General features: G+C 58.0%; 1 protein-coding gene across 6 annotated transcripts in view; it reads right to left on the reverse strand.

Annotated features, from left to right (window-relative positions):
- Positions 1-679: 679 nt before the first annotated feature.
- ARAP1 (ArfGAP with RhoGAP domain, ankyrin repeat and PH domain 1) overlaps positions 680-25343 on the reverse strand; it is a 31282-nt gene continuing 6618 nt past the window's right edge. For 2 of the 6 annotated variants that reach the window (XM_058858238.1, XM_058858228.1), the window contains exons 3-34: positions 21835-21983; positions 20266-20333; positions 19364-19533; positions 18754-18924; positions 17127-17196; positions 16727-16847; positions 16406-16611; positions 15929-16035; positions 15647-15846; positions 15475-15560; positions 14190-14372; positions 13056-13230; positions 11509-11643; positions 11134-11269; positions 10528-10630; positions 10245-10440; positions 9880-9925; positions 9499-9662; positions 8985-9197; positions 7929-8034; positions 7558-7705; positions 7276-7359; positions 7050-7118; positions 6775-6892; positions 5817-5930; positions 5224-5366; positions 3798-3880; positions 3285-3335; positions 2839-2902; positions 2491-2646; positions 1528-1565; positions 680-1345 (exon numbers count right to left, since the gene is read on the reverse strand). In XM_058858238.1, the coding sequence (XP_058714221.1) occupies positions 1548-1565; positions 2491-2646; positions 2839-2902; positions 3285-3335; positions 3798-3880; positions 5224-5366; positions 5817-5930; positions 6775-6892; positions 7050-7118; positions 7276-7359; positions 7558-7705; positions 7929-8034; positions 8985-9197; positions 9499-9662; positions 9880-9925; positions 10245-10440; positions 10528-10630; positions 11134-11269; positions 11509-11643; positions 13056-13230; positions 14190-14372; positions 15475-15560; positions 15647-15846; positions 15929-16035; positions 16406-16611; positions 16727-16847; positions 17127-17196; positions 18754-18924; positions 19364-19533; positions 20266-20333; positions 21835-21983 (3853 nt within the window). In that variant the 3' untranslated portion in view covers positions 680-1345; positions 1528-1547. Of the gene's footprint in view, positions 1346-1527; positions 1566-2490; positions 2647-2838; positions 2903-3284; positions 3336-3797; positions 3881-5223; positions 5367-5816; positions 5931-6774; positions 6893-7049; positions 7119-7275; positions 7360-7557; positions 7706-7928; positions 8035-8984; positions 9198-9498; positions 9663-9879; positions 9926-10244; positions 10441-10527; positions 10631-11133; positions 11270-11508; positions 11644-13055; positions 13231-14189; positions 14373-15474; positions 15561-15646; positions 15847-15928; positions 16036-16405; positions 16612-16726; positions 16848-17126; positions 17197-18753; positions 18925-19363; positions 19534-20202; positions 20221-20265; positions 20334-21834; positions 21984-25343 lie in introns of those variants that run through there. The other 4 variants (XM_058858247.1, XM_058858255.1, XM_058858263.1 and 1 more) reach the window with 4 other exon arrangements.

A 25343-nucleotide genomic window follows, 5' to 3' on the forward strand; every position in this document is an offset into this window, starting at 1 on the left:
ATGCTCCCAGCCCTGCAGTTACACCAGCCCCCTGTATCCCTCCATTCCTGGGGACCAGCATCCCTGCCTCCCATCACCCCTGCACCCCCACATCTCTGGGGATTAGTATCCCCACATCCCTGGAAACCAGGGAAAGCAGAGTCCCAGCTACTTTCTGCAATTCAGGCTGAGCTCCAAGGATGTTTCCCACCACAATGGCTGTGAGATGAAGCTCAAAGGGTTTCCATGGCAAGTTTCAAGGTCACAAGCACTGGCAGGCAGCAGCAGCACACAGCATCAGCCATGGGCTGTGGGGAGGAGTTTCTATTGCTGCCATGATCCAAAGAAACAGCTCCCAACCTCTGGCTTTGAAATGCTCATTGTGCCTCACTGCAAGGGCCCAGGCCCTGAAACACACCTACACACGTTTCTTGATAGCTCCCACCCGGTCCTGGTGACCTACAGTGGCAGTCCAGCACAGACTCCAACTCTGGCACTGGCACAGCATCCTGGCTGCACTGGCAAGGCTCAGCAATCCTGGCAGAGGATTGTAGGACTGGTGTGCCACTGCTCTGTCCCCAAAAGGGCAGCTCACTGCCTTCTCCATGGCACCCATTCTCTGGCAACAGCCCAGCAGGTGCATCCTGGACCGTCCCTCTGCACTTCCAGGTTGCCAGCTCCTGGTGTTCCCTGCCCTGTGTGGCTGGCAGAGACATGAACACTCCCATTCAGTTTCTTAAGACCTTTAATATCATCAAGAGGCAGCAGTGGGACACAGGGGCTGCTCCTACCATCTCCATCCTGATGGATGGAGGACAGAGACATGGGGCACGCCCTTCCCAGTGTTGGGTGAATATTGAGGCTCTTGTCACCCTGTCCTACCTGGCATAGAGGGGACCTTTCCCCCAGGAGTGACACGAGTATGATGATGCTGGTGCCTGGGGCCAGGCATGCATCCCATGGGATGGGCTAGTCCTGCATCCCACAGGAAGGGCAGCTCCCACCTGCCTTATCATTTTAGAGAAAGACTTCAAAATAGGGGATGGAAGAAGAAACGTAAAAGCCCTTGACTGCAGCCCCCAGCCAGGCTCTGCTTCTCCTCCCGGTGCTGGGAAAAGAAGCGGTGGCCAAAGGCAGCTGGGACACTGAGTCGGGGGGCTGACATCCCGTGGGCTGTCTGGCAATGGCTCCCAAGCCCAGCTCTACTGGGGCAGGGGGGTGGCCTCGCTGCCATCTCCCCTCCTGGCCGCCTGTGGTCCCCACAGTGGAAGGTGAGAGGGCCCAGTGGAGGCTCTGGAGGAACAGGACTCCTGGCAGGTGCCGGGCTGGCGCAGAACCCCGAGGGCTGCCCCACTTGGAGATGAACCTGTGGCACAAGCGGAGAGCAAAGAGTCAGTGAAGGGGACAGAGCAGGCACTTTCAATCCCCTTCCACCTTTGGGGACATGTGCCATGTTCCCAAGTCAGGATGGCAATAGGACAGACAGAGCCATTTGGCTCCCGCTGTCACCAGGTCAGGACAGAGGGTGCAGGCAGGAGGGAAACTCACTGGCATGTCAGTTTTCCAGCTCAGACGTTCCGCAGAAGCTGGGGACAAAGGGAAGACAGATCACCTTTCATCCTCAGCCTCCTCCTCCTCCTCCTCTGTCTGAGCATCACTGGCAGCATGGTACTCAGAGGGACTCAGGGAAAACCCCCAGCAAGAGAAACCATAGTTGCCCCAGGGTCACTGCTGTCCCAGCACCCCTTCCCCATGACAGGGGACACTCACCCACTGTCCCCTGGGAGCCCTGGTGTGCTGGTCCCCTGTACCAGACCACACCACCACAAGCACACTGTGAAGCACAGCCCACAGCAAAGCCCCTGGAGGCTTCCCCATTGCCCTCCATTATAAACCTGAGCCTGTGCAGGGGTTCCAGGGCAGCAAAGATGCTGCTCTCTGCCCTTGGCGAATCCCTGAGCACCCACTGGGTGCCGTTGGAGGATTCCCCTGGCACAGCCCTGTCCCCCGGTTTATAACAGCAACGAGGGCCCAAGTGATTGGCTTGGAGGTGGTGGGATCATCTCTGTCCCACCACCAGCCCCCGTAGCTGGGCAAGAGTTCAGCACCAGCACCCGCATGGTTGAATGACACTCGATGGGTGACAGCCACCGGGCAGGACAGCTGTTGCAGACAGACAAGACAGCAGCATGGGGAGCTGATCTGTGACCAGGACAGAAAACCCACCCCTGTTAGAGGAATAATCAGGAGCATGGCAGCATCTCCTCTTTTTGCATCACATGGTTTGGGAGCCCCTGAACCCAGGAGACCCCACCATCCCCCAAAGGATCAGATATCCCCCCGCCCCCACCTCAATCCATTACTGGAGATGACGTAGTACGTAAGTAATGACACCAGGAATGGGAGCCAGGATATCCCCCACCCAGGTTTGAGACCAGGACCCCCCCATCATGTGATGCAGGAGAGATGCAACCCCGCATGAAGGGCCATCCAGTGCCCTGGATCACTCACAGTTAGGGGGTCAGTAGCAAAAGCAGCCACACTGTTCCTCATCTCGCTCTCATTGCCCCGCAGCGGGATGAGGGAGATGTTACCCAACCTGGCATCCTGCTGTGGCTGTGCCACCCGCATCCTGGGATGCTCCAAGGGCCACAGGGCACCCCCATTCTGCAGACAGAGGGGACAGAGATAGAGATTGGAAACTTATCCAGCCCAGGACCTCTCTTTTGCTCTGGGGTGCTAGTGTTTAGGGATGCTTGGATACCCCAGAGAGTTTCTGCTGGCCAAGCATTCCTCTGGGACTGTCCCCCATGGGATGCCCCACTTTTACAGGGAGTGATCATCTGTCCCACTCCCTACCTGAACCTGGAGGAAGGTGGCAAACCACTCCCGCAGATCAGCCTGGGTGTCACAGCACAGGTACCTGTGGAAAGTGTCAGCAGCCAGAGGAGGAGGTGGAGGCAGGTAGGGTGTCCCCTCTGCCCACTCCAGGGACACCTGCCTGCTCCAGAGACCTCAGCTGCTGCTCTGCATGAGACCCCAGGGGACTGAAGAGGACAGCCACAGGCCCCGGGGGGAACTGTATGGGGCCATGAGTGCTCAGACAGGCTGTCTCCACACATATAATGTCCCTGCCAATGTCAGGAGGGTGCAACTGGATGATCATCAAGGTCACTTCCCATCCAAATAATTTAATTATTTCTATGATTCCCCATTTCCCCCTGCCATGGCAAAGGCTCCAGAGAGCTGCCACGTGTCTGTCTGTCCCAGGGATAAGTTTAGTATCCCGTGTCGCCTTCCCTCACCATTGCTGTTTCTCGTGCTTCTCGTTTTCGTAGAATACTGTAAAGCCCCAGCTGGAAGAGGGGAGTGAAATCATGAATCAAAACAGCCCATGCTGCCCTCTTCTGCTGGCCAAGTACCCCTCTCATCCCTGCCAACCCCCATCCCTGCAAACCCCCCGCTGTCCCTGCAACTGCCCCCTCCAGCCCCACAAACCCTCCTTCAGTTCTGCAAATCCCCACAAACACCCCCTGGGACAGTGCCAGGAACAGGGCTCGGGAGAAAGACAGGTCAGGGACAGCACTGAATACAGGGCTGGGGACAGGGCTGGGGACAGTGCTGGGGACAGCCCAGTCCCTGCTGGTTGGACGGGGCTGCAGCAGCGTCCTACAGGGCTGCTCTGACACCTGGTGGCAGGAGGCCTGGCCAGCAGGGGATGGGTCCAGCAGCCAAAACTGTCTCTGCCCTTTCCCCTGTCCCCATCTCCACTCCCATCCTCATCCTTCGGCCCCACAGGCCACCCCTGTGCTGCTCACCATGTCGGGGGTCGAAGCTTCTTTTTAACACCCAGGTAGACCTTCAGGTTTCGGACAGGCCACTCCTTCTCCGGCTTGTGACTCTGGGGGAACAGGGAACCGGCACTGGGCTGGTGGCTGCCAGACCTGTCCCCATCCAGCACAGTCCCCACCGTTGCTGGGATAGGGTCTTTCCCCCAGCAGGGAGGAAAAGCTGTAATGATGTGGTGACAGGGAGGAGGGTGAAGCCCAGCATGAAGCAGAGCATGTCTGTCACCCATGGCAAGGGCCACAGGTAGCAGGAAAGGGACACAGGGGCCTGCACCCCCTAGACAGTGCTGGCTGCCTTCAGAGCTGGGACCAGCACTGGCACGTTGTGACAGGGTCTCAAAAGCCTGGCACCAGACATTCCCCATGGGATCCTACCTCATACACCTCCTCAGCATCACAGCCACAGCCATGGCAGTGGTGGATCTGTACCCACTCTGCCCAGAGCACATTCCTAAACGTCCCACTGCCATCATGGCACAGCATGAGGACCCTTCCAGTGCTGGCTATGCCTTGCCATGACCCAGAAGCAGGTGCCACACTGGGGACCCTGGGGACCCTCCATCCATGTTCACATGCAAGCAGTGTTGACTTACAAGTGCCCAATCCAATGCCCGTGGGATGGGGAAGCAGCTCAGCCCATCCCCATCCTCTCTGCTCCCTTCCCCAGACCCAGCTCTGGCTGCCTGGAGTGAAGGACAGCGGGACCCTCAAGCCAGAAGGGCCAAATGGGGAGAGACGGTAGCAGCAGGGACAGTTCCAGTGATTGTCACATGTGTGCTGCAGGACTGGATGTGGGACTGACCCTGCATTGGATCTGAGGCCAACCCTGGGCAGACTTGTAAGGACAGAGGGCATGGGTGCCTCTGCACCCCAGCTAAGCCCCCTGTTCCCCTCCCTGCTCATGCTCTGCAAGGTGGGGCTCCACTGCCTCAGGCTCTGTTCAGCAGAGGAGAGGGGTTAAAGCAGAGGTGGGGGACCCCTCCCTGCAGCCCCCCTGTGCCCATGGACAGGGCATAAGGATGGAGTGGTAATGTGCTAGGCTGCAGTGTCAGATCAGGATGACCAGGAACTAGGGGGCAGGGAGTGGCTGTCCCTGCACAGCCAGTATGCCAGCATGTCCCCTGGCACTGACCAGGAGCTCTGGGATCTGCTCCAGGTCTGGGTGACAGCACTTCTCTGGCACTGCCCACACTGCCTGTGCCAAGGCAACCCCATTGCGGCCTGCACTGCCTGAGCGAGGCCAGCCCACATGGGTCCTGTGTCCTCAGGGAATCCCCACAAAGTCACAGTGTGGCAGGGCAGGCCAGGGAAGGGCTGGGGAAGGGGAAAGGGAAGAAGGGGAAGGGAAGGAGAAGAAGGGAAAGGGGAAGAAGGGGAAGGGGAAGGCAGGGCTCACCCGCACTTCCTTGTAGAGGCGCAGCCAGGAGTGGCTGAGGATGAAGTAGCGATCATGGAAGCCAGTGCTCAGTCCAAGCCCCAACAAGTTCCTCTCCTCCCGGAATTTCATCATGCCGTGCTTGCAGTCACCCACTCTGCTGGCTGGAGACACATGCTTAAGCAGCTCCAGCCCCCCTGGGGTGTCAGGCCCCCCAAGGAGGGCACAGCCAGACCCTCATCCCCTATAACAGCAGCCCTCCAGCTGCTGCAGAGCCCTGGCACTGCCCCTCAACTCCCAGGCCAGGCAGGGTAGGCAGGACCAGCTTCCCTACTGCTTTGGGCACAGCATTTGACCTGACATCGTATCAGGGAGCTCCGAGTCACTGTCTCAGCTGGTGTCTACTTGCATGGATCCCATACCATCCTCTTCCCCATTCCCAACCCCTTCTCCATCTCCTCCCCTCCACTCTGCATCCCCATTCACGTCCAATCCCCATCCCATCCCATCCCATCCCATCCCATCCCATCCCATCCCATCCCATCCCATCCCATCCCATCCCATCCCATCCCATCAGTTCTCTCCCTGCCCAGACCATGGCCCCTGCCTCTCACCAAGGTAGATGAGCATGTTCTCCATGGACATCTGCTTCTTCACCACCAGGTAACTCTCTGTCCCCAGGCAGTGCAGGATGGGCAGAACTTTCTCCGAGTAATGCAAGGGCCGCTCTGTCAGTCAGGGGACAGGCAGGTCTCAGGAAGTGTACCCAGGGTCAGCTCCCATCCAGAGACTGTCACTCTTGTGTCCTGAGGGTCTGGCATGGTCTTGTCACTAAACTACGTCCCCAAGTGCCACATCTACAGGTCTTATCAATTTCTCCAGGGACAGTGACTCCACCACTGCCCTGGGCAGCCTGTGCCAGGGCTGGACAACTCTTTAGTTGAAGGAATTTTCTCAGATATCCAGCCTAAACCTCCCCTGGCATAACTTGAGGCCATTTCGTCTTGTGCTATCACTTGTTACCTAGAAAAGACTGACCCCCACCCACTGGCAGCAGGAGCTCAAGGCACTAGCAGGCAGGACCAGGGTCTCATCCTGCTTCTGTTGATCTCTCCCTTGCTGCTGCCTAGGGCAACATAGGGCTGCTCACCTTGGTGGCTGGAGAACCTGGACACCTCTCCCCATAAAGCTCAAAAGGCACTTGAACTCCTAAGGATACAGACAGACATCCTGGCCCAAACTCCCACCCATCTGCAGTAACTTGTGCAAGCTGGATGAGGTAAGCAACTGTCCTCCCCTCAGCACCTGAAGCACATCCCAGTTTGCTCCATGGTGCAATCACAAGGGGAAATTTTTCATACCCACCCCTATATCCATTCCCATCTCCATCTGCATCTCTATCCCCATGCCCATCCTTACTCCATCTGCATCACCATGTCCATCATCCTTTCCATCCTCATCCCCACTTCATTCTCATCTCTAACTTTATCCCCATCTCCACCTCTAACATCACTCCCCACCTCCACTCCATCTTCCTCCCCCTCATCACCACCCTTATGCCCCTGCACTAACCTGCCTCTTCCCTCTCATTCACTTCGAAGCAGCTCCAGTAGTCCTTCTCCTTCATGACAATTTTCCGCCGGTCCAGGATCTCAAAGGTGAGTTCCTCAGCTGTCATTGTAGCTGGGATCTGAGAGGGAGGGGGCAAGTCTCCATCAGTCCCAGGGCCCTTCCATCCTCACACCACAGAGGTACCAGCTCAGCCTGAGTCCCCATGCCACCACAGAGACTTGGACATACAACGAGGGCACCACTGTCCCCTCTTCACCCTCTGCCCAACAGCTCACCTTGACATGCTGCTCTGTCTCTGTCTTTTTCTCCTCCAGGTACACAGTGCAGATGAAGTCCCCAGCTTGCTGGAGGGAAACAGTAAAGTGCTTCAACCTGCAGCTTCACATGTGTTGGCGAGATCCCCCTCACCAGCATGGACATCCTTGCCCAGGGCATGTCCAGGAGATGCCACAGTAGACACTGAGGGCTCCAGGAGAAGACACCCCCATGTCCAGGACCCACCTGTGTTCCACTGGATGATGCCTCCCGCATCTTCATGATGGCTGTGATCTCATCCTGCTGCTTCTTCATCTCTTGGTCATTGACCTACCAGGGAAGAGAAGCCACCAGGGCTGACCAGACCATCCTAGCTCCAGGCTTTGGGTTTCCAAGGTTTGAAAATACATGGTCCTCTCTCCCCTTGTCTCCAAAGATGTTTACAGACAGAGTAGACCTGACTTCCTCCTCTTTCCACCTCTCCATTCCCTGTGAATGTCTACACAGTGGACCCAGGGGTGAACCTACATTAAAAATCTCCACATAGTGACTGATGAGGTCCTCCACCACACGTCCCGCCTTGTAGTCCTTCCCATCCGTCTGGAAGAGCGTGGGCCCGAAGACAATGGCCAGGTTGTGTGTGGTCATCTGGTTCTCCCCAGAGAAGCACTGGATCCTGTGGGGAACTCTGTCAAGACTCCTGCCCCAGAGCCTCCCACAGACCCCTTCCTTCAACCCCAGTGCAGGACACAACACTTGGCATCAGGCACAGCTTGACCCCAAAGTCCTCTCCTTTCCTTGCTGGGGACATGAACCAAAGGATGAGGGCTCTCCCACACCCCAGAGCCACCAAGGACTCCACAGTGGAGAGGCTGATGCCCAATGGGTCGATGCCATACCGGAAGAGGTGATTGATGAGTGCCTTCAATGTGGCCCGGTTCACTGGTGGGAGGGCAGCCAGGAGCTGCCGGTACTCGCCAACCTTTGCCTCCTCATCCTCCAGTGCTGCCAGAGGGAAAGAATGAATATGAAAGAGCACAACTCAGAGATTAAGGCTCAGGGCCACACCATCCTCCCTACAGACTCCACTTCCCCTCTCCTGTCCCAGCTTGGGGATGGAGCATCCCAAATCCATGAGGCCAGAGAACATCCCAGGTCTGCAGAGCCAGAGCCAGAGCATTCTGGGAGCTGAAGCATCCCAGAATCATGGGATCAGAATAACCTAGCACCATGGAGCCAAAGGACTCCAGTTCCATGTAGCCAGAGTGTCCCAGTTCCATGGGGCTGCAGCACCCTAGCTGAATGGGGAAGGACCATCTCAGTGCCATGGGGCTGGAACCTTCCAATTCCAAGGTGCCAGAGCATCCTAGGGCTGGAGAATCCCAGGTCCATGGGGCGACAGCACACCTGCTTTATGGGGCTGAATCATCCCAGACCTGTGAGGCCAGGGCACCCTGGCTCCATGGGGCCAGAGCATCCCAGCTCTGCAGGGCTAGATCACCCCAGATTCATAGGAACAGAGTATCTCAGCCTAACGGGACTGGAGCATCCCAGCATCATGGGACCAGAGTATCCCAGCTCCACAGAGCTGAAGCATCACAAGGCTGGAGCATCCCAGCTCTCTGAAGCCAGAGCATCCCAGCTCTGTGGGGCCATAGCCTACGTCAGTTTTTCTGCTGGGTGCATCTATCCCCAGTGTCCAGAGAGCAGATCCAGAAGGGAAGGGGGGTCTGGCTGTCTCCCCTGGCTCAGCCCCACCCTTGCCAGAGCATGAGTCTGCACAGACACAACATGAACACACTCCCCACCCCACCCACCACTTGAGACCCCAGCACAGGGGAACATGTGGAGCTCAGACGTATTTCTCCAACCTATGAAGGGGACAAATAGGCTGCACAGAACTGGGTAGCCCAAGTCCCTCCTCCTGCGACCCCCAAGCAGCCCCCAGGGCTCACCTGTTGCCCACAGCCAGTCCGGGGCCCACCGCCGAGTGAAGAGCCCGTCCCCAAGGTCACGGAAGAAGCGTTTGAGGGTGTTGGCCACATCGTCCACCTGGTGCTCGCCCTCTTTCAGGCGGACACGGCGTGCATCCCGCTGCAGCGCCTCCAGAAGGCTGGTGGTCTTGGAGTTCTGCCCGCTCTTTCGGTAGATTCCCTCAGAAGTCAGCCCTGTGATGGAGCCAGTGGGGATGAGACCCCCTCTGCAGGAGACAGACCCCACTGGTGGCCCACCAGCTCCCCATCAAACACTGCCAGGTGCCACACAGCATCCCATCCTGCAGGTGTTCCTGTGACTGGAGCCAAAGCCCTGCTAGGGATGAAGCCCTCCCACAGAGCTGGAGCAGACATTCAGGGAGGGAGGGAAACTTATATGACAAGCATGTAGGGTTCTCAGCCCACAACACCACACCAGTGGTGTGAACTGAATGCCACACTGGCTCCTGCCAGCACCCCAGGACTTGACCCATACCGCACTGGGTGATGTAGTCAATGCAGCGGTCCACCAGCAGTGGGACGTCCGACTCCGTCAGCTGCTGCTCCGACAAGGTGTCTCCCGAGCTGCCCGCAGCCTTCTGGATGGCGTGGACCCAGCCCAGGAAATCTAGCTTCCGTTCCCCTTGGATGTACAATGTCCTGCCAGCATGCCTGGGTTCAGTGGGGGGCTAGGTGTTCCCCCAGACCCCACTGCATGTCTGCAACCCCCAGGAAGGCTGGCCCTGGGAGCCTGCAGGTGATCCCAACTCAGTTTTGGGGGTCTAGAGTCATGTCAGGGAGGGTAAAGACACCCCAGAACAAGGAATGGTATCGGGGGGGGGGGGGGGGGGGGCTCCCGTCTCCCCCATCCTCTTACCTCCGCCTCTCCACCAGCACCAGAACCTCATGGTCCCCCTGGATGGCTGGAAAGGAAGGCAGGAAGCCCATCACCTACGGGATCATGGGGTGTCACAGCTCCCCTAGACCTACATGCTGTGGGAGACTCTGCCAACAGGTCCAGCTCCAGTCCAAATGGGACAAGCAGGGATGGGGAAGAGGATGGAGGGGGGGAAGAAGATGGAGAGGATAAAGAGCAGCTGCATTCCCTCTCATTCACTGAACTCCACAGGAGTGATACCCACCAGACTCCCACCAAAACCTAGGTGCAGCCTAGGACAGGATTTGAGGGACACACCCTCCCTCCCAGCCAGGGGGTTCTGCCAGCAGGGCAGGGGTACTCACAGAGCTCCTGCAGCTTGCGCAGCTGGAGAGGCTCCTGCCGACAGCCATCCTCAGAGCAGACATGGAGCATGGAGCCGACCAGGGCAAACCAGCCCTCCTGGGCATGCTCCAGGGTGAGACCCCCTTTGTAATGCAGTCGGCCAAGCCGCTCAAAGTCTAGTGCCAGCAGCCCCTCGGCACAGGGGTGGACAAAGGACTGAGCCAGGGAGGAGAGGAATCCATCAGTAACACTGTGTCCAGCTGCCACCAGCACCCAGGGCCACCCCAGGCCCCTGCATCCCACCTTGGCAATAGACTTGAGCCATTCTCGAGCAGAGTCGGGGCTCTCCAGCCCGAAGAGGTAGAGTCGATCTGCCTCAGTGTACACCTCAAACGTGCTCTCGATCCTTCAGAAGGGAGGAAAAGGGGAGCCTGGGTGCCCACAGGGGTGAGATAGAGCTGGGTGGACAATAGGGGCGTTCCAGGGATGGGAGCATCCTGCTGCATGGCTGCTGATGTCTCTGACAATGGCTGATCTAATGTGGAATCCCCTCACCATGGCCCTGGGCACTCCAGCATCCCTGTGCTACCAGACACATTCCAACAGGGGACATAGGGACTGCACAAGGGCCACAAAAAGGTTACAAAGGAGTTGGACAAAGGGTTCCAGAGGGATTACAAAGCAGCTGCAAAGAGGTCACAAAGGTGTTACAAAAGTATTAGGAAGATGCTCCAAAGGGACTGTAAATTATTTACACAGAATCCTTGCAAAGCCATAGGTTCAGGGGCCATTGGTGGGGTTGGGGACTACAGTCCCCTCATGCCACCCTTCATGGGGGCCATTGCAGCTGTGCCAGGCCCTGCAAGAACAGAGGGGCCGTGGGAGTGCTCCAGGGGAGTGCAGACTTACCCATGGGCATGGAGTGGGTTGTTCACCAGGCAGACAATCTCCTCCACCCTGATCTCACCATTGGGCACAGTGTTACGGTTGTTCTCATAGTAGCTGAGCACACCATCCTGCAGCGTGCACCACCGCCGGCTGAACTCTGCACAGCACAGGAGAGCACTGAGCAGCCTCCCCGAGCTCTGGCCCACCCCACAGCACCCACCAAACCAGCCTGAGCACTCCAGCAGCACCCACTGGGTGCCCATCTGATGTGACCACACATCAAACTAGGCTACCACATAATGCTGCACTTCCCCACCACCTTTTCAATGCCTGAGAGAACACAGGAGGGTGTTCTGTGAATCTCTTAGCTCTCTTTCCCCTGTCTCACACATGTACCTTCCGGGCCCTTTCGCTCACTGATGGGCTTGACCATGGAGGGGGTCTTGTAGATGAAGCCATTGTGGGTTATGGAGGGCAGGTGCACAGAGTAGGGCTTCTCCTCACTGCACATCATCTCCAGGCGTGGTGGCTCTGCAAGCAGGGAGATCAGTCTGTCATGGGGAGCTGCCCTCCTCCCCCAGCCCCACAAAGCAGCTGGGTTTCCCCAATCCAGCACAAAGAGTATCTCACAGGCCATACCCCCAGCTCCCACTGCAGGTGCAAGAACAGTGCTGGTATCCAAATCCAAGGCTTCCTGGGAGTCATCCCACATCCTGAGTCCTCCCCAAAGCCCCTCCCTAAGTACTGAGCTGGGACTGGATAGGAACAACGTGGGGAGATGGGGTCCAGGCTCCCCCACCACTGAGGTCCCGCCCAGGCTGTCCCAGGACCCTGTTGCTCTGCAGGAGGTGCAGGGCAGAGCATCAGAGTCCTGCAGCTGAAATAACAGCCCAGAGCTCTGTCACTGCCTCCTCTGATCACAGTCATGTCCCCTGCCTTGATTTCCCTACCTTGCCAGCAAGACTCAACCTCCACATCCTCTGGGATGAAACGGAGATAGAATGTAGGTACACCCCTAAATCACACCCAAGTCAGAGTGTAGAGTGTCTGGAGCTCTAGAGATTGGGAATCCAGGATGAGGCAGATCCCCGCTCTCCCAGTACAGCCCTCCTTCACACAGTGCTGGGCTCATCCACCCCAACAATCCCAGGACACTGGGATTGCTGTCCGCAGCAGTATAAGTCCAAGCTTTGGATTTCTCTGGGTCGCTGGGGTGGCCTGGGAGGCCTCACAGCTCTCCCAGACATCTTTAGTGCTAACATGTCAGGAAGAGCTGAGCCAGCCCCAGACCTGGGCAAATTCCAACTTCTGCAGGACAGACTTGGCTGCTAAGGCGAGGAGGGAAGTGATGGCTTTGGCAGGTGCTGACCAGCCCCCCACACCTCTGTTCCACCTGCCCAAGTGTTCCTGCCCGCCCACCCAAGGTCTGTATTAGGGTGCAGATCCCATGGGAGCCATCAGCCCTCCTTGGAGTCAAGTTCAGGGGCATGGGTGCACATCCAGGAGAATAGGACTGGTTGTTAGGGGGTCAGTCCTCCTGAACCAGGGACATGCTGCAGGTGGGGGCTGCCCATCTGACAGAGGAATGTCCCTTGAAGCTGCCTGGAATGCCAAGACAGTGTGGGAATACTCTCTCCTATCTCTTCCAGTGCCTGCAACCCCAGTCTGCATCCCCAGCTGAGCTTCAGATCTGTGTTCCCAGCTGGGATTGAGCCCAGGGGCAGAGGGGTTTCCCAAAGCATCTCTTCCCTCTTGCAGGGTACACAGACTCCAGACAGTGCCAGCAAACAGAGAGCCTCCTGCCAGGAAGCTGCTGGGCCGGACACAGAGCTGAGACCAGCTCAAAATATAGCTGTGTCTCCCAGAACACCCCAGTGGCAACTCCGGGAATGTTGTCAGTGGGTGTGAGCCCATGGTGGAGCTTCAAGGGGGTCAGCCCTTACCTGAGGTTTTGTTGTGGAGCAGGAACTCCATCTGCAGCCGCTGCCCACTTCTCTCAGCCAGGGCCAGGGGTGTTGGGCACTGGGGGTCCCCAGTGTCACAGGTCACTGATGCCCCACAGAAGAGCAGAGCCTGCGTCTCTGCCAGGTCACTGGTGGTGACAGCCACACACAGAGCCTGCAGCGGAGCCAGGAGGCCAGCAGTGAAGCTGATGGCTCCCACCGAGGAGCAGGAGCAGTGCTCACCCCAGCAAAAGGAGCCGGGTGAGTGCAGTGAGCTGCCCGACCCTCCGGCCGCCTCCCGGCCGCCTCCCAGCTGCCTGGTCAGAACAAAGGAGGCTCAAACTGGAAGAAAAAGTTTGGAGCCAGAAGCAAATCCCTCCCTTAAGGAGCCGGGGTGAAGTCATATGGCAGCAGGGCGGGCTGGCCGAGCCAGAGTAGGAAAACAAACAAGCCCACATGTGAATTCCCTTGGCTGCCTCGGCCCCGCCGTGTACCCCCACCGCTTGTGCAAACACTGGGGAAGCTACGGCAGGAGTGAAGCCACAGCAGAGCAGGAGGCGAAGGTCAGCAGCCAGAGCGCCAGGATGGCATTCCTGGCATGATATTCCCTGTGTGACACTCTAGTTTGGCACCCTGCCAGCAGCCAACACAGGGAACGGCTGCCATGGCTGGTGATCAGGAGTGCTAGCCAGGTACTCCTGGAGAGGGATGTCAAGCTGCCTCAGCTGGAGTGTGCCCCCAGCACCAGCTCCCCTAAGCCCCATCCAGCCCAGAGCTTGACACCGAAACAATTTCCAAGCCAAGGAGAGGAAAACCTTGGGGCTGCCTGGCTGTGGTAGGGACATCCCATCTTGGACAAGGCTCTCCAGCCTGGACATGAAGCTGGTTACACCCCATGGCAGAGATGTTAGCCTGTCCCCACAGCAGCCTCATCCCTCCTGGAGACCCCAGGCTTTGGCTTGGGGTGCACAGTGAGGACATAGGGTGTGCAATGGGGGCTGGGACACAGGCAGGTAGGGATGGTGGGCAGTCTGCTTGGACACAGACTTCACTCCCAAAAGAGCATGCAGCTCAGCACCACTTTGCACCCAGGCAGAACCCCCAAGCGGGTGCCCACCCCTGGGGGCCACTGACCCTGTTAAGCTCCTCCTGGTTGCCAAAGAGTGGGTGGTAGTGGCGGTACTTGCCCTCCCGGTATTTGGCGATGAGGAAGCGCCTCCTCTCCTGGCTGCCGCTGGTGGGGCTGATGGCCTCACTGGGAGGCACATTTGCAGCCCAAAACTGGTTGGCCATCATGTTGCCAAACTGCTGGAAGAGCTGTGGGGACAAGGACAAGGAGACACCAATGTGACAATATTGGTGGGGCACGTTGGTGGGCTCTGCTGGGCGCACGGTGCTGCCCTGGAGGAACAATGGCGTGCAGGAAGAGCATGGGTGGTGTAGGGGAGTGGGGAGTGCGTGTGGGCAGGATGCAGGTGCACCCACCCACTGCAGGCACGCAGCATCTGACAGCCCCCATAACCTCCAACTCCCCTTCCTGGCCCGGAAAATCACATCTGGAAAGCAGCATCCAGCTGTGGGAGGTGGGGCGGTGCTCAGTATCCATGGGGACAGGTTCAAAGCACTTTTGGTGACCCCTTGCCACCCCGACAAACACTGTCATTAACAGGTTTATCAGAGACCCACTGGAGACTCCCAGCACCCCGCAGCTCTTAGGGGTGGAATGGGTGCATGCCAGAGTCGAGGAGGGGCGGTGCGAGCAGGGGCCCTGGGGATGCTGGGGTGGTTTCAGGCAGCGTTCCCAGAGAGGGGAGGGGAAAGGGAGCAGCCGCAGCAGCAGCTGGAAGCGTTTGGGAGCTCGGGGAGCAGGCAATGCTGGAGGCGGGGGCTGCGCGGGTGGGACGCCAAGCAGGAATGCAAGATCTGAGCAGGATGGATGGGAAGAAGGCAGCCAAGCAAGCTCTGCCGGTGGGAAATGGCTGCCAGGTTAGGTTTTGAAACGAATCCCAGCTCCCCCCGCCCACCCGTTCCCGGCCCTGGCTGCACTGACACATTCCTCCCCGGCGGCGGCCGTACCGCTTCGGAGCACTGCCCTCGGCCCCACGGCCACTCCAGCCGCTCCACAGCCGTGACCCCACGGACAGACACACTACTTGTCTGTGGCACATCAAGTGCTGCTTGTCCTCGCCGGCATGCTGAGCTGGCTGCCAGGTGTCCACAGGGACAGAATGAAAGGCTGCTGGGGGTCCTCTCCCCAGCCAAGCCACACCATGGTGTTCCCCCCCAAGGGGCTGCAATCAGCCTGGTAGAGCCCTGCCGTGATCCAGCACCCCCAGGCCACTGCCAGCAGCTCCACGATGCACAGGGAACAGGGTGTCGCCCCACAAAAGGGCTTTTTGGGACTGGTCTGTGCCACTACCTCGATCAGCTCCTCAGTCCACACCTTCCTGTCCATCTTCAGGCTTCGAACTTTGGTGATGCCAGGGCCCAATCCCCGGTGTTCCCCTACCAGTGAGATGAGCCATTAGGGACCCGTTTTGGGGTGGGAAAGGTCTGGGGATCCCCATTTGTGCCCCTCCGGATATGAGTACCTGCACATCTCTTGCAGATGACAACACAGAGGTTGATGGAGGCCCAGTCAGGTTTGGGGGAGCCACAGTCAGCACAGAAGCGGTTGGACTCCACCGCCCAGATCCTCTCGGCCACCTCCGAGTTGGAGAGTGCCTCAGTGATGGACTGCTGCATGGCCTCCACCCATTCCTCCTTCTCCTGTTCTGAGTCAGCAGAGAAGCTGCCAGGAGGGATGGGGGTGAGATACACCATGGCTTGGGGTGGGCAGCACCCTCAGCACCCCCTCCCCACCCTGGGCTCACCTGAAGATCCTGTATGGTGTGGTGAGGTCAAAGCCCCGGCGATCCACCTCCTTGACATTCCCCACATTCATCTCAATGTAGGTGATGCCAATCCCCAGCTGATAGTCCTGGTGAGGGAGGGTGGGCAAGGGATGAGGGGGGGATGGATGATGGGATCCAGTGCCTGGGAGCTGGGGTAACTCTGTCCCATCTCTGCCCGGCTCTCATCATGGGGGTACCTAGGGCACCACAGACTCTGGAAGCAGCTACAGTGGCTGTGATGCTCCTGGGAGATCCCAAGGCTCAGAGTTAGCAGAGATGGGGGGGCTCAAAGGGCAGCACCCTGTAGCTTCTGTGCTGTCCCCATTTGAGGGATGGCAGGCCTGAGTGCCTTGGCTCACTGCTTCTCTGCTCAGGCTGGGAGTGCAAAGGGAAAGGGTCCCCCTTGAAACAGCATCAGGGTCCCTCACAGCACCACAGCACCCCCCAGCAACCCACCTCCGCATTCTTGTAAAGGAACACTTTGTCCTCAGACACCACCACAAAGAGCTTGTGCTTAAAGCCCCGCAGCTCCAGGAAGCCACTCTTATTGGCTAGCTCAGTGGCACTATCGGTGGCTAAGGACATCAGTGTCCTCTCTGGAGCTTTGCTCTTCCGCTCCTCTGCAATCTCCTGCAGGGTCCGTATCCACTCATTGCGGTCTGCTGTGGGGCCAGAGGCGAGACAGGTCAGGATCAGCCTGGGCCCAGGAGCCAATGGGACTCATCCCATGGGCTGGGAAGGGAAAGCAGGTGGGGAACAGGGACCCCTGACACTCACCATCATTCTCGGCCCGGAACACAAAGTTGCGGTTGTTGGTGACAACCTCAAATTTCTGGTCCCCGACGCTGGAGACGCGGGAGATGGAGGAGACGGGAATGAGCCGCTTGGAGTAGGTATCCTAGGTCAGGGAGTGGGGAGACACGCTGCTCATGTCTGTGGCCTCGGGGAAACAGGGCAGTTAGTGCCCTGGATTCCCAATGCCCCAGCTCCAATGACCAGGAGGCTCCGAGCCTCCCACACCTCATCCCCAGCACCCAGCCATGGCTGTTCCCTGGGATACTGACCCTTGGCACAGCCACATCTCCGAGTTGGGAGGCCCAGAGGGAGGTGGCCCTGCTGGGGCAGCTCCTCTGCCACCTTCTCATCTCAAACCCCCAGATCCATCCTCTCCACCCACCTTTTCACTGTCAAAATATCGGAGGTAGTCAGCATCAAGCTTCACCCAGCGCTTCTGGTAGATGTAGGACCTGTGAGGGAACCAGAGGGACCCATTGGAGGGGATGCCCTTGAACTCAGAATGATTCTGCTTGCGTGTTCACGCCCCAGTTGCCAAAAGCCTGGGGCCACCTCGGCATTGATCCTGCCCTGTGTCCCCAGCCCTCGATGTCCTCAGCCCTCCATTCTGCCCTTGGTGTTGGGTGTCCCCAACCCTTATCTGGTGCTATATCTATCCTGCCTAGGGATAAGAGGCCTGTCCTGGCCAGCCCTTGAAGTCCCCAGCCCTTGATCCTGTGCCCTCATGTTGCTGTTGGGGATAGCAATGGGGATTTCATGCTTTCCTCCAGGCACCAATTAAAACATGGTGCTGAGAACAAGGGCTGCCCCTAACAGCCAGGCAGGATTCAACCGGGAGACACATTCAGTGGCACCAAAGCAGAGGGAGAAGCCATGCATCTCTATCAGGGTGGGGATACAGATGAGAGGCAGGACCCGCTGGGGTCTGGAAGAGAGCCCACCAGAGACCTCTTTGCCCTCTCCAGCTGAGAATGCAGAGCAACCATGCACCACAGGGAAAGGCAGGACACTCTTCAGCCCATCCCTTTACCTTGAGGGCTGCAGGAGGAGCCAAGCTGTTTCCTACACAGCTCCACAAGCCTTTCCATGCAGCCCCTACCAGCATTGAACCCCCAGGTCCCCCCTGCTGGTGGGGCTGCGGGCTGCTGTGGTGGCAGGGACACGGTTGCTCAAGGGCTTGTTTACTCAGGAAAGGTTTGCTGGAGCAGATTCCCAGGGACTTTCCAGCTGCTCTCACTTCCCCAGCAGCAAGGCTGCTCTGTTGCAAACAGCTGAGCTTTCTCCTCCTCCTTGGTGGAACTGCTGCCTCAGGGCTTCCTTGGAGCTCAGATTAAGAAGCCTCTGTCACATCTCCTGCTTGATTGTTGCCTCTCAGCTAGTGCAGGGGCTCTTTGAGTGGGCTCCCTGTGCACACTGTGCTGGTTGTGCTCACTGCCCAGGGTTCACTAGACTCCCCAGGGCGATCACTGGTCTCCCCATGACTCCCTGGCTCACTTACCCTGGAGCACAAAGACACAAGCCTAGCACTTCCCCTGTATTACTGTTGCAGCACTCTGACTTTCCACCATAAGCCTGGGATTTGGGGCTGACATCCCATGGGATAGGGGCTATCACCACATCCTCCTGTGGCAAACCCAGCGATTCCAAATGCATGCCAAGCCCAGACACCCCACCTCATCCCTGACAGCTTCTCTTGTGGTCACTGCTATTCCAAGGCTCCCCCAGAGGAAAAGCAGCTCTTTTTTCCCAGTGATGCAGGATCTGAGAAGAAGCTTGAGCTGCAGCCTCCCCTTGTCAGCACAGTACAACAACTGGTGGCACCTGCTCCGAGAAAGGCTCTTTGACAAAAAATGGGTGTTTCTAACCTAAATCACAGGATAGAAGGGAGTGGAAGGAACCCCTAGTGATGGATTTTTGCCATACACCCCCATGAGCAGAAATTACAGGTGAAAAAAGGAGGGGACAATCACCCTTCCATGTCACACTGGAACCCCCAGTACATCACTCACCCCTGTGGCGGGTTCTTGTCCAGCCATCCTGCTTTGATGGTGGGTGACAGCGGGGTGGTGGCACTGGTGCCCTCCATGCTGTCACTGAGCGTGCCGGGGCTGCTGCCAGGGAAGGTGTCGGGTGCAGAAGGGTGCAGGCTCAGGTCCCTGTCACTCCAGCTGCTGCCACCACTGGGGATGAGGAGCCGAGGGAGGGGGTTAAGAGCTGGCGGGTCCCAGGAGGGGCTGAGGCTCCCCAGCATGCTGCAGCCTCCCTGTGACCTTCCCTGAGGCGCAGGCAATGCAGGCCAGCTGTATGCAAGCAGGGACACTGGGGATGGTCCCTTCAATGGGGTCCCAGCATATTCACCAGTCCCACGGACAGCCCAGGCCTGAGTCCCAGCTCTGGGAGAGGAGACAGGGGCACCCCCAAGACCACAGCCCCAACCCAGTGACACAGAGCTGCTCTCTGCTCACAAACACAGTTCCTGTGTGTGTCCATGTGTGTGCACTGTCGAGCTGTGCATACACAAGCCCTGACCTGTGCACTAACCTGCCCTGCCATGCCCTCTCTACCTGTGCTCACACCCTCCACACAATCAAAAACAGCCCCTGGTACATGCACACATACCCCTTGCCTACACACAGACACAGCATGTCACCAGCCTCGCACACAGCACAGCAGCCAAGCTCGTACTTGGCAGGGGCTGCACTGGGGTGCTCCTCGCCAAACTCATCTTCACTGAAGAGGCTGTTGAAACGCAGGGACCGTGGTCGCCCCATCCTTGGCTCAGCATCCTCCTGCAGAGACACACATGGGTGACACATGGGCTCTCCATGGTGCTCCCACTGCACCGTGAGGGTGCAGGATGGATGGAAGGAGAGGGGACATGATGCCATGTCGCCAGCCCATCCCCAGCTCAACGGGTGCCCACGGTGCAAGGGTGCCCAGGAGAGGCATGCTGAGGCTCACAGAGAGAGGGAAGTGCAGTCAAGGGAGGAGCTGAACACTAGGATGGTTATTTATAGCAGCTAAAAATGTAGGAGCTTCATGAGAAATCTGTCATCGCCTCCTTGGCCCTGGTGTTCCCAAACAAAGGCAGGTGAGGGCTTCAGGTGCTCAGGGGCTGCTCTGCAGCTTCTGGGACTCCTCAAATCCACCTGTTCCCATCCCAGAGAGCAAGGGAGGCAGATAGAAATTCACAATCCAGGGATTACATTCAAGATGCAGTGCTGGAGACATCTACTAGCACACACTCTGGGCATGTGAGTGTGGCGGGGTGCTGAGCGGCTGTGGGTGCCCCCTGGAAACCCTGAGGTTCCAGCCCGCATGGGAGACCCAGGGGGTACTCCCTAGGGACCTATGGGAGACCCAGTGGGTGCTCAGTGAGGCAGAACCCCCTCTCTAGCCACTGCCAACATGCTCCTCCAGCCCTAACCAGTATCTCTGGATCATCCCAAGGCTGGTACCTGTCCTTCAGGCCAGTCACCGTGCTAGCTCCTGCCCACTTCCAGCCCCATGGTGGGACCAACCTTGGCCATCTCCTCTGTTGGTCTGGCTAATTCCTCCTCCCACGCCGAGTCCTCGTAGTCTGAGTCATCTGACAAAGGAGAGGAAAGATGCTGGGAATCAGCTGGGATAGAGCAAGGGGTCCCAATTCCCCCTGCTACCCTGAATCCTGTGGGGAGGATGATGCAGGCATGGCTGGCTTCCCCTTGCTTTGCCCTTGGCCAATAACAGTCCCTGTGACAAGAAGGGTTTTATCAAGAAGTTTGGGGAAGAGCTGGGAGAGGGCAAAATCCCGCTAGTGGCACCTCCCAGGACTGTCATGACATTCCTGGCCTCTCCAGAAGGGAATTTGGTGACACCAGCCCCAGCACCATGGCTCCATCCAGGCTCTCACATCTCTGCCCGGGAGCTCCTGCTGCTGGTGGTTCCCAGGGGCTTTTTCCACAGCTTGTTTTCCAGGGTGAATTCCCCTCCCTCCTCTGCCATTCCTTATCAGCTCCTGAGCTTGTGCACCATGGAAATGAGATCCCAGAGGATGATGGGAACGAGAGATGGTTCCTCCTCACACAGCCCACACGTCAGCAGGAAACCTGGTCAGGATTTTAAGCCCACAGGGAACAAGTGTCCCCAGACAGCCTGGCCCTGGCAGACACCCACTCCCAAATCCCACTGAAAATCTGGAGCAGATTCTTCCCAAAACCCCAAACCAGATGATGGTGTTGGGGCCCTGGCAGCAGGTGAGGATGCTGCCAGGCTGCAGCGGGCTGAGGGGTGTGGGTAGATGCTCACCTTGGAACCACAGAAAGTCCCTGCAGACTCTGCATCCCAAACCCATCAGGGTGGGAGCAGCTTTCCTCTCTGCACCCCCTCCCTCTCCATGGCTTCTTCCAGCTTCTGAAACACACCCCAGCTCCCGGTTAAACCAGTGCTGCTTCCTGCAGGACTGCTGGCCTTGAGAGGCAGCCAGCACCCCATCCAACTCAGCCCTTCCTCTTCCTTCCATGGAGCTATTCCAGCTGAAGTATAGTCCAACCAGTGCACCCCAAGATCAAACCTTAACTCCCATGGGGATCCCCAGCTCAGCATTGCTCCCTGCAGTTGGCTGAGCCCCAGGGACACCCTGAGGATGGAGCTGGGGGATGCAAAGGCACAGTCCTAGGATCCCAGAACCAGGGATATCTCCTTTCCACTCCCCTGATAGGTTCACTTTTCCTCTGTGAGTGGGTGGGGGTGCTTCCAGCACCCACAGAAACCTTTGCTCTGCCCTAGGAGAGGCTGCACTCAAACCCCCAGTCTACATCTTGCATCCCCTGAAACTCCAAACCCGGGTCTTACATCCCTTCCCTGAAGCCCCCTAGCTCAGACCTCACACACCCTAAATTTCTCATCCCAGGTCTTGCACACCTGACACGCCCAGCCCAGAAGGCAAGAAAGGGGATAGAGGAGAAAGAGACCACAACAAGGAGAGAGGAACAAACTGACAAGAAGGAAGGCACAGCACCTGTAGGATGGATGCTGATGGATTGGCAGCCAGATATCCCAAATGAAGGTTTGTGACAGGGGAAGACTGGAGGGGCCCCCCTTGTACTCACCAAACTCTGGCACGAAGGGAAGGGTGACCTTGGAGGGCAGTGCTGGTGGTGTTGGGGCTGGCGTCTTTGTGCGAGGCAGGGGAAACAGAGAGGACAGGGTGACACCAGCTGCTCTTTCAGTGATGGGGACCTCCTCTTTGGCAGGGATGCTGTGGGAGAGAGGAGCAAGTACTGCCTTATGCCAGCCCCTGCCTCACTTCCCAACCCTGATACACCTACAAGGGGGTCACAGACGATCCCCAAAAGGGACAAAACCCCAGCAGACCCAAACCCACACACCAACTCCTAAGACCCCATGGCAAAGCCTTCCCCTGCTTGGGCTATATGACTACTTTTCTAGCCTGGAAATGTTTTCCTGGCATCCAGCCTCACTCCCCTGTGTGTGCTCCATGGCTCAGGATCCTTATCTGACTCTGGGACACCCCAAGCCACCCACAGCCTTGAAGCCACATCCCAGAGCAGGTTGTTTTCTTTCCTCCAGTCTAAACAATTGCAGAGCCACTTCCTTAGCTGGTTTGCAGGTGGCCACAGGGTTCCTTGAGCAGGACGAGGGCCCTAGGCATGCTCTGTGTCACCAGCTTCCTTATGGTGGAATGGACACTGGAGATCCAGGTAGCTGCTATGGCAGCAAGAAATCCTGGAAATGGAGCTTCTCCTGGCTCAGTGAACCATGCCCCCAGCCCCAAAACCTTGATCAGTGTGGAGAGGGACCATGGGGACTGTCCTCCTCTCCACAGAGCACCTGGGCTTAACCATTTCTACCTCCTGTTCCTTGTTTCCTGCCTTCCTGAGACTCAAAGGTGACAGGCAATCAACAGAAACCTCTGGGGTAATGGTTATTTTCAAGGGCAGGAAACTAAGAAGTTTCTCCAGGGTATAAAACCACAAGATACCTTCAGAGCATTCCTGAATCCAGGGAGAGGGCAGAGGCAGTGGGCAGAATTTCCACGCCAAGCCTCAGGTGAGGCCCAGGTGACCTGCATGCTGGCACCATCCCCATCCTTGCCCCAGCTACCTCCCACTGTAGCCACAAGAAGGAACAGCTGGTTAGATGGGATACTGGGAAGAAGTTCTTCCCTCTGAGGGTAGTGAGGCCCTAACACAGGTTGTCAGGAGAAGCTGTGACTGCCCCATGCCCGCAAATGTTCAAGACCGGGTGGGATGGGGCTTGGAGCAACCTGGTCTGGTGGGAGGTGTCCCTGCCCTTGGCAAGGGGGGTGGAACTAAACAAGCTTTAAGGTCCCATCCAATCCAAACCATTCTGTGATCCCATGATTCCTTGACCAAAGATGCCATTAGCATCCCACGGTTTCTGGGGATGTGCCTCCCAGCACCATGGCTCATGCATGACCTTCCCCTTAGCTTGGGGGTGAGCTGGAGAAGAAACTTCTCCCTGGCTGGAGCAGGAAGCAGGGGAGGATGGGAGTGCTGGCTCTCCCTGGGTCAGCCTGACCTCATTACTCAGCAGCTATTTCCATGGGAACCAGCCACAACCATCCATACATTAGGGAATGCTGGCAGGGAAGGAGCGGAGCATGGGCAGGGGAGTGTGGTCAGTGGAGCAGCACTGTTCCCAACATCATCAGGCAGGAGCTGCTGGGGCACCCATGTGTGCAGAGACCCAGAGACACGGAGGTGACAGTGCACAAGCCACAGAGCCTCCAGCAAGAGGCTGGCTGGGGTCTGCATCTGTGCAGACACCCAGCATGGTGGTTGTCCCCTGGGGTGTGGTTGGAGGGCTCCAGCACAAGCCCCATGCCCAGCAGCGAGATGACAAGCGTCAGGCCAGGACAACCCACATCTCCTGGATGGGGACTTCTCAGGAGGGTTTCTGGCTCAGCCCATCCTGTACAGCCCTTAGCCCCAGCATCCCAGGGACCAGCAGAATGGGCACCCACAGAGCTCAGGTATAAATAACACCCCAGTTCCCCAAAACACTCTCCCCACTGGTCTGCCTGCTCTCCATGTCATCATCTGCTGCTGCAGCATCCCTGGGCTTCATGTTCCCCCCATGGCTCCATGGGGTAGTGTGGGTGCCCTATCACCCTCTGCACCCCCCGGACCCCCATGCAGCCATGCCCAAAGGATGCCAGTCCTGCTCCATGTAGGGTCTGTTTGGTGCCACCTCAGCCATTAGAGAAATGGCAAACCAGTGCCTTACATGCTGTCCTTTATCTAAGCCTCTCTTCCAAGGGGGACAGTGCTCTTCCACAGGCACCACCGCAAAACCAAACCTCTGCCCAGGCCACCACCCCTGCCCAGCTCACCCAGCCCTCTGAAAAGGAGTCTTCTGTTATCACTTCCTTGGATATCACTTTCTACAACCCCCCTCCCCCCACCAGCTGCTCAGGGGGCTGCTCTAATACCTAGACCATCCCCTGGGCATGGAGGGGGTTGCTCCCCTCACTGACAGCCTCATCCCATGAGCAGAGTGCAGACATGAGCATCCATTGCTCATGGGACCCTCTGTGGGGTGTCTAGGTCTGAGCTATCAGTGGCCAAAACTGGGGGGCTCACAGCCCTGCAGCTGGCACTGGGAGGGCGGCATCAAGTCTGGAACTGGCGAGAGAGAGCTCCCAATGTTGAACACAGTTGCTGCCATCAACCCATGGAAGGCAGTACCTCAGACATCCCACACCCAGCAGGGCTGGGATGATCCTATCACCTCCTGGCACAGGAATGCTTGGGGTGGCTGAGGATTTGGGGGGATGGTGAGAACCCAGAGGTGAACATGGCCTGGAGGAAACCACAATATGGCTCTGCAAGCAGCTAGGAGGAAGCGCCAGGGACCACGGCAGCAGACCCGGAAATGAGGGGAGATGGGTGGGTGGTGTCACCCCAGAAATGCCCAGGTCACTTGCTCTGCTCCCAGGCTGTCTGCATATGCAGGGGTGCTCCAGCTTTTCTTCAGCCCTCATTCTCAGAGGTCCCTCCCCGGTGACTACTCCCATCTTATGGTGGGGTCTCATTCCCACCCAGAGACAGGGCCAGACCAATGCAGCTGTCTCACAGCTGCTGGCAAAGAGCCCTGGCCCCAGCCTAGATGCAGTGAGCATCACCCTGATGTGGGCAAGTATCATCCAGACCTGGCCAAACATCACCCTGATGTGGGCATCAACTCAGCATCAGCAAGGATCATCCAGACATGAGCAACCATCAGCCCCAACATGGGCAAGCATCCCCCACTGTTGTTGGTCCTTGGGCAGCCCAGCGGCATGCCCCCTAAACCCAGGCCTTTCATGTTCACTGGCTGCAGGCACAGAGGTCAGGTGCCCCCAGGGGGCAGGAGATGGGTTTGGAGCCATCAGCAGCAGCCCAGGGCTGTGGAGCTCCCTCTGACCCAGCGCAGGGCACTTTAGCCATCACTCCAGGGAGCCCCAGTGTGGATAGCTTCCCAAGCTCACAGTAGATGCTGCCCCACACATAGAGTCGAGACCAACACCCACCATAGGGTGACTCATACCCTCATCCTCCTGAATGCACCCCTAGGCTGTGCCAGCTGTCCTGCA

This window comes from Poecile atricapillus, chromosome 1 (genome assembly GCF_030490865.1).
Source record: "Poecile atricapillus isolate bPoeAtr1 chromosome 1, bPoeAtr1.hap1, whole genome shotgun sequence".
Lineage (NCBI taxonomy): Eukaryota > Metazoa > Chordata > Aves > Passeriformes > Paridae > Poecile > Poecile atricapillus.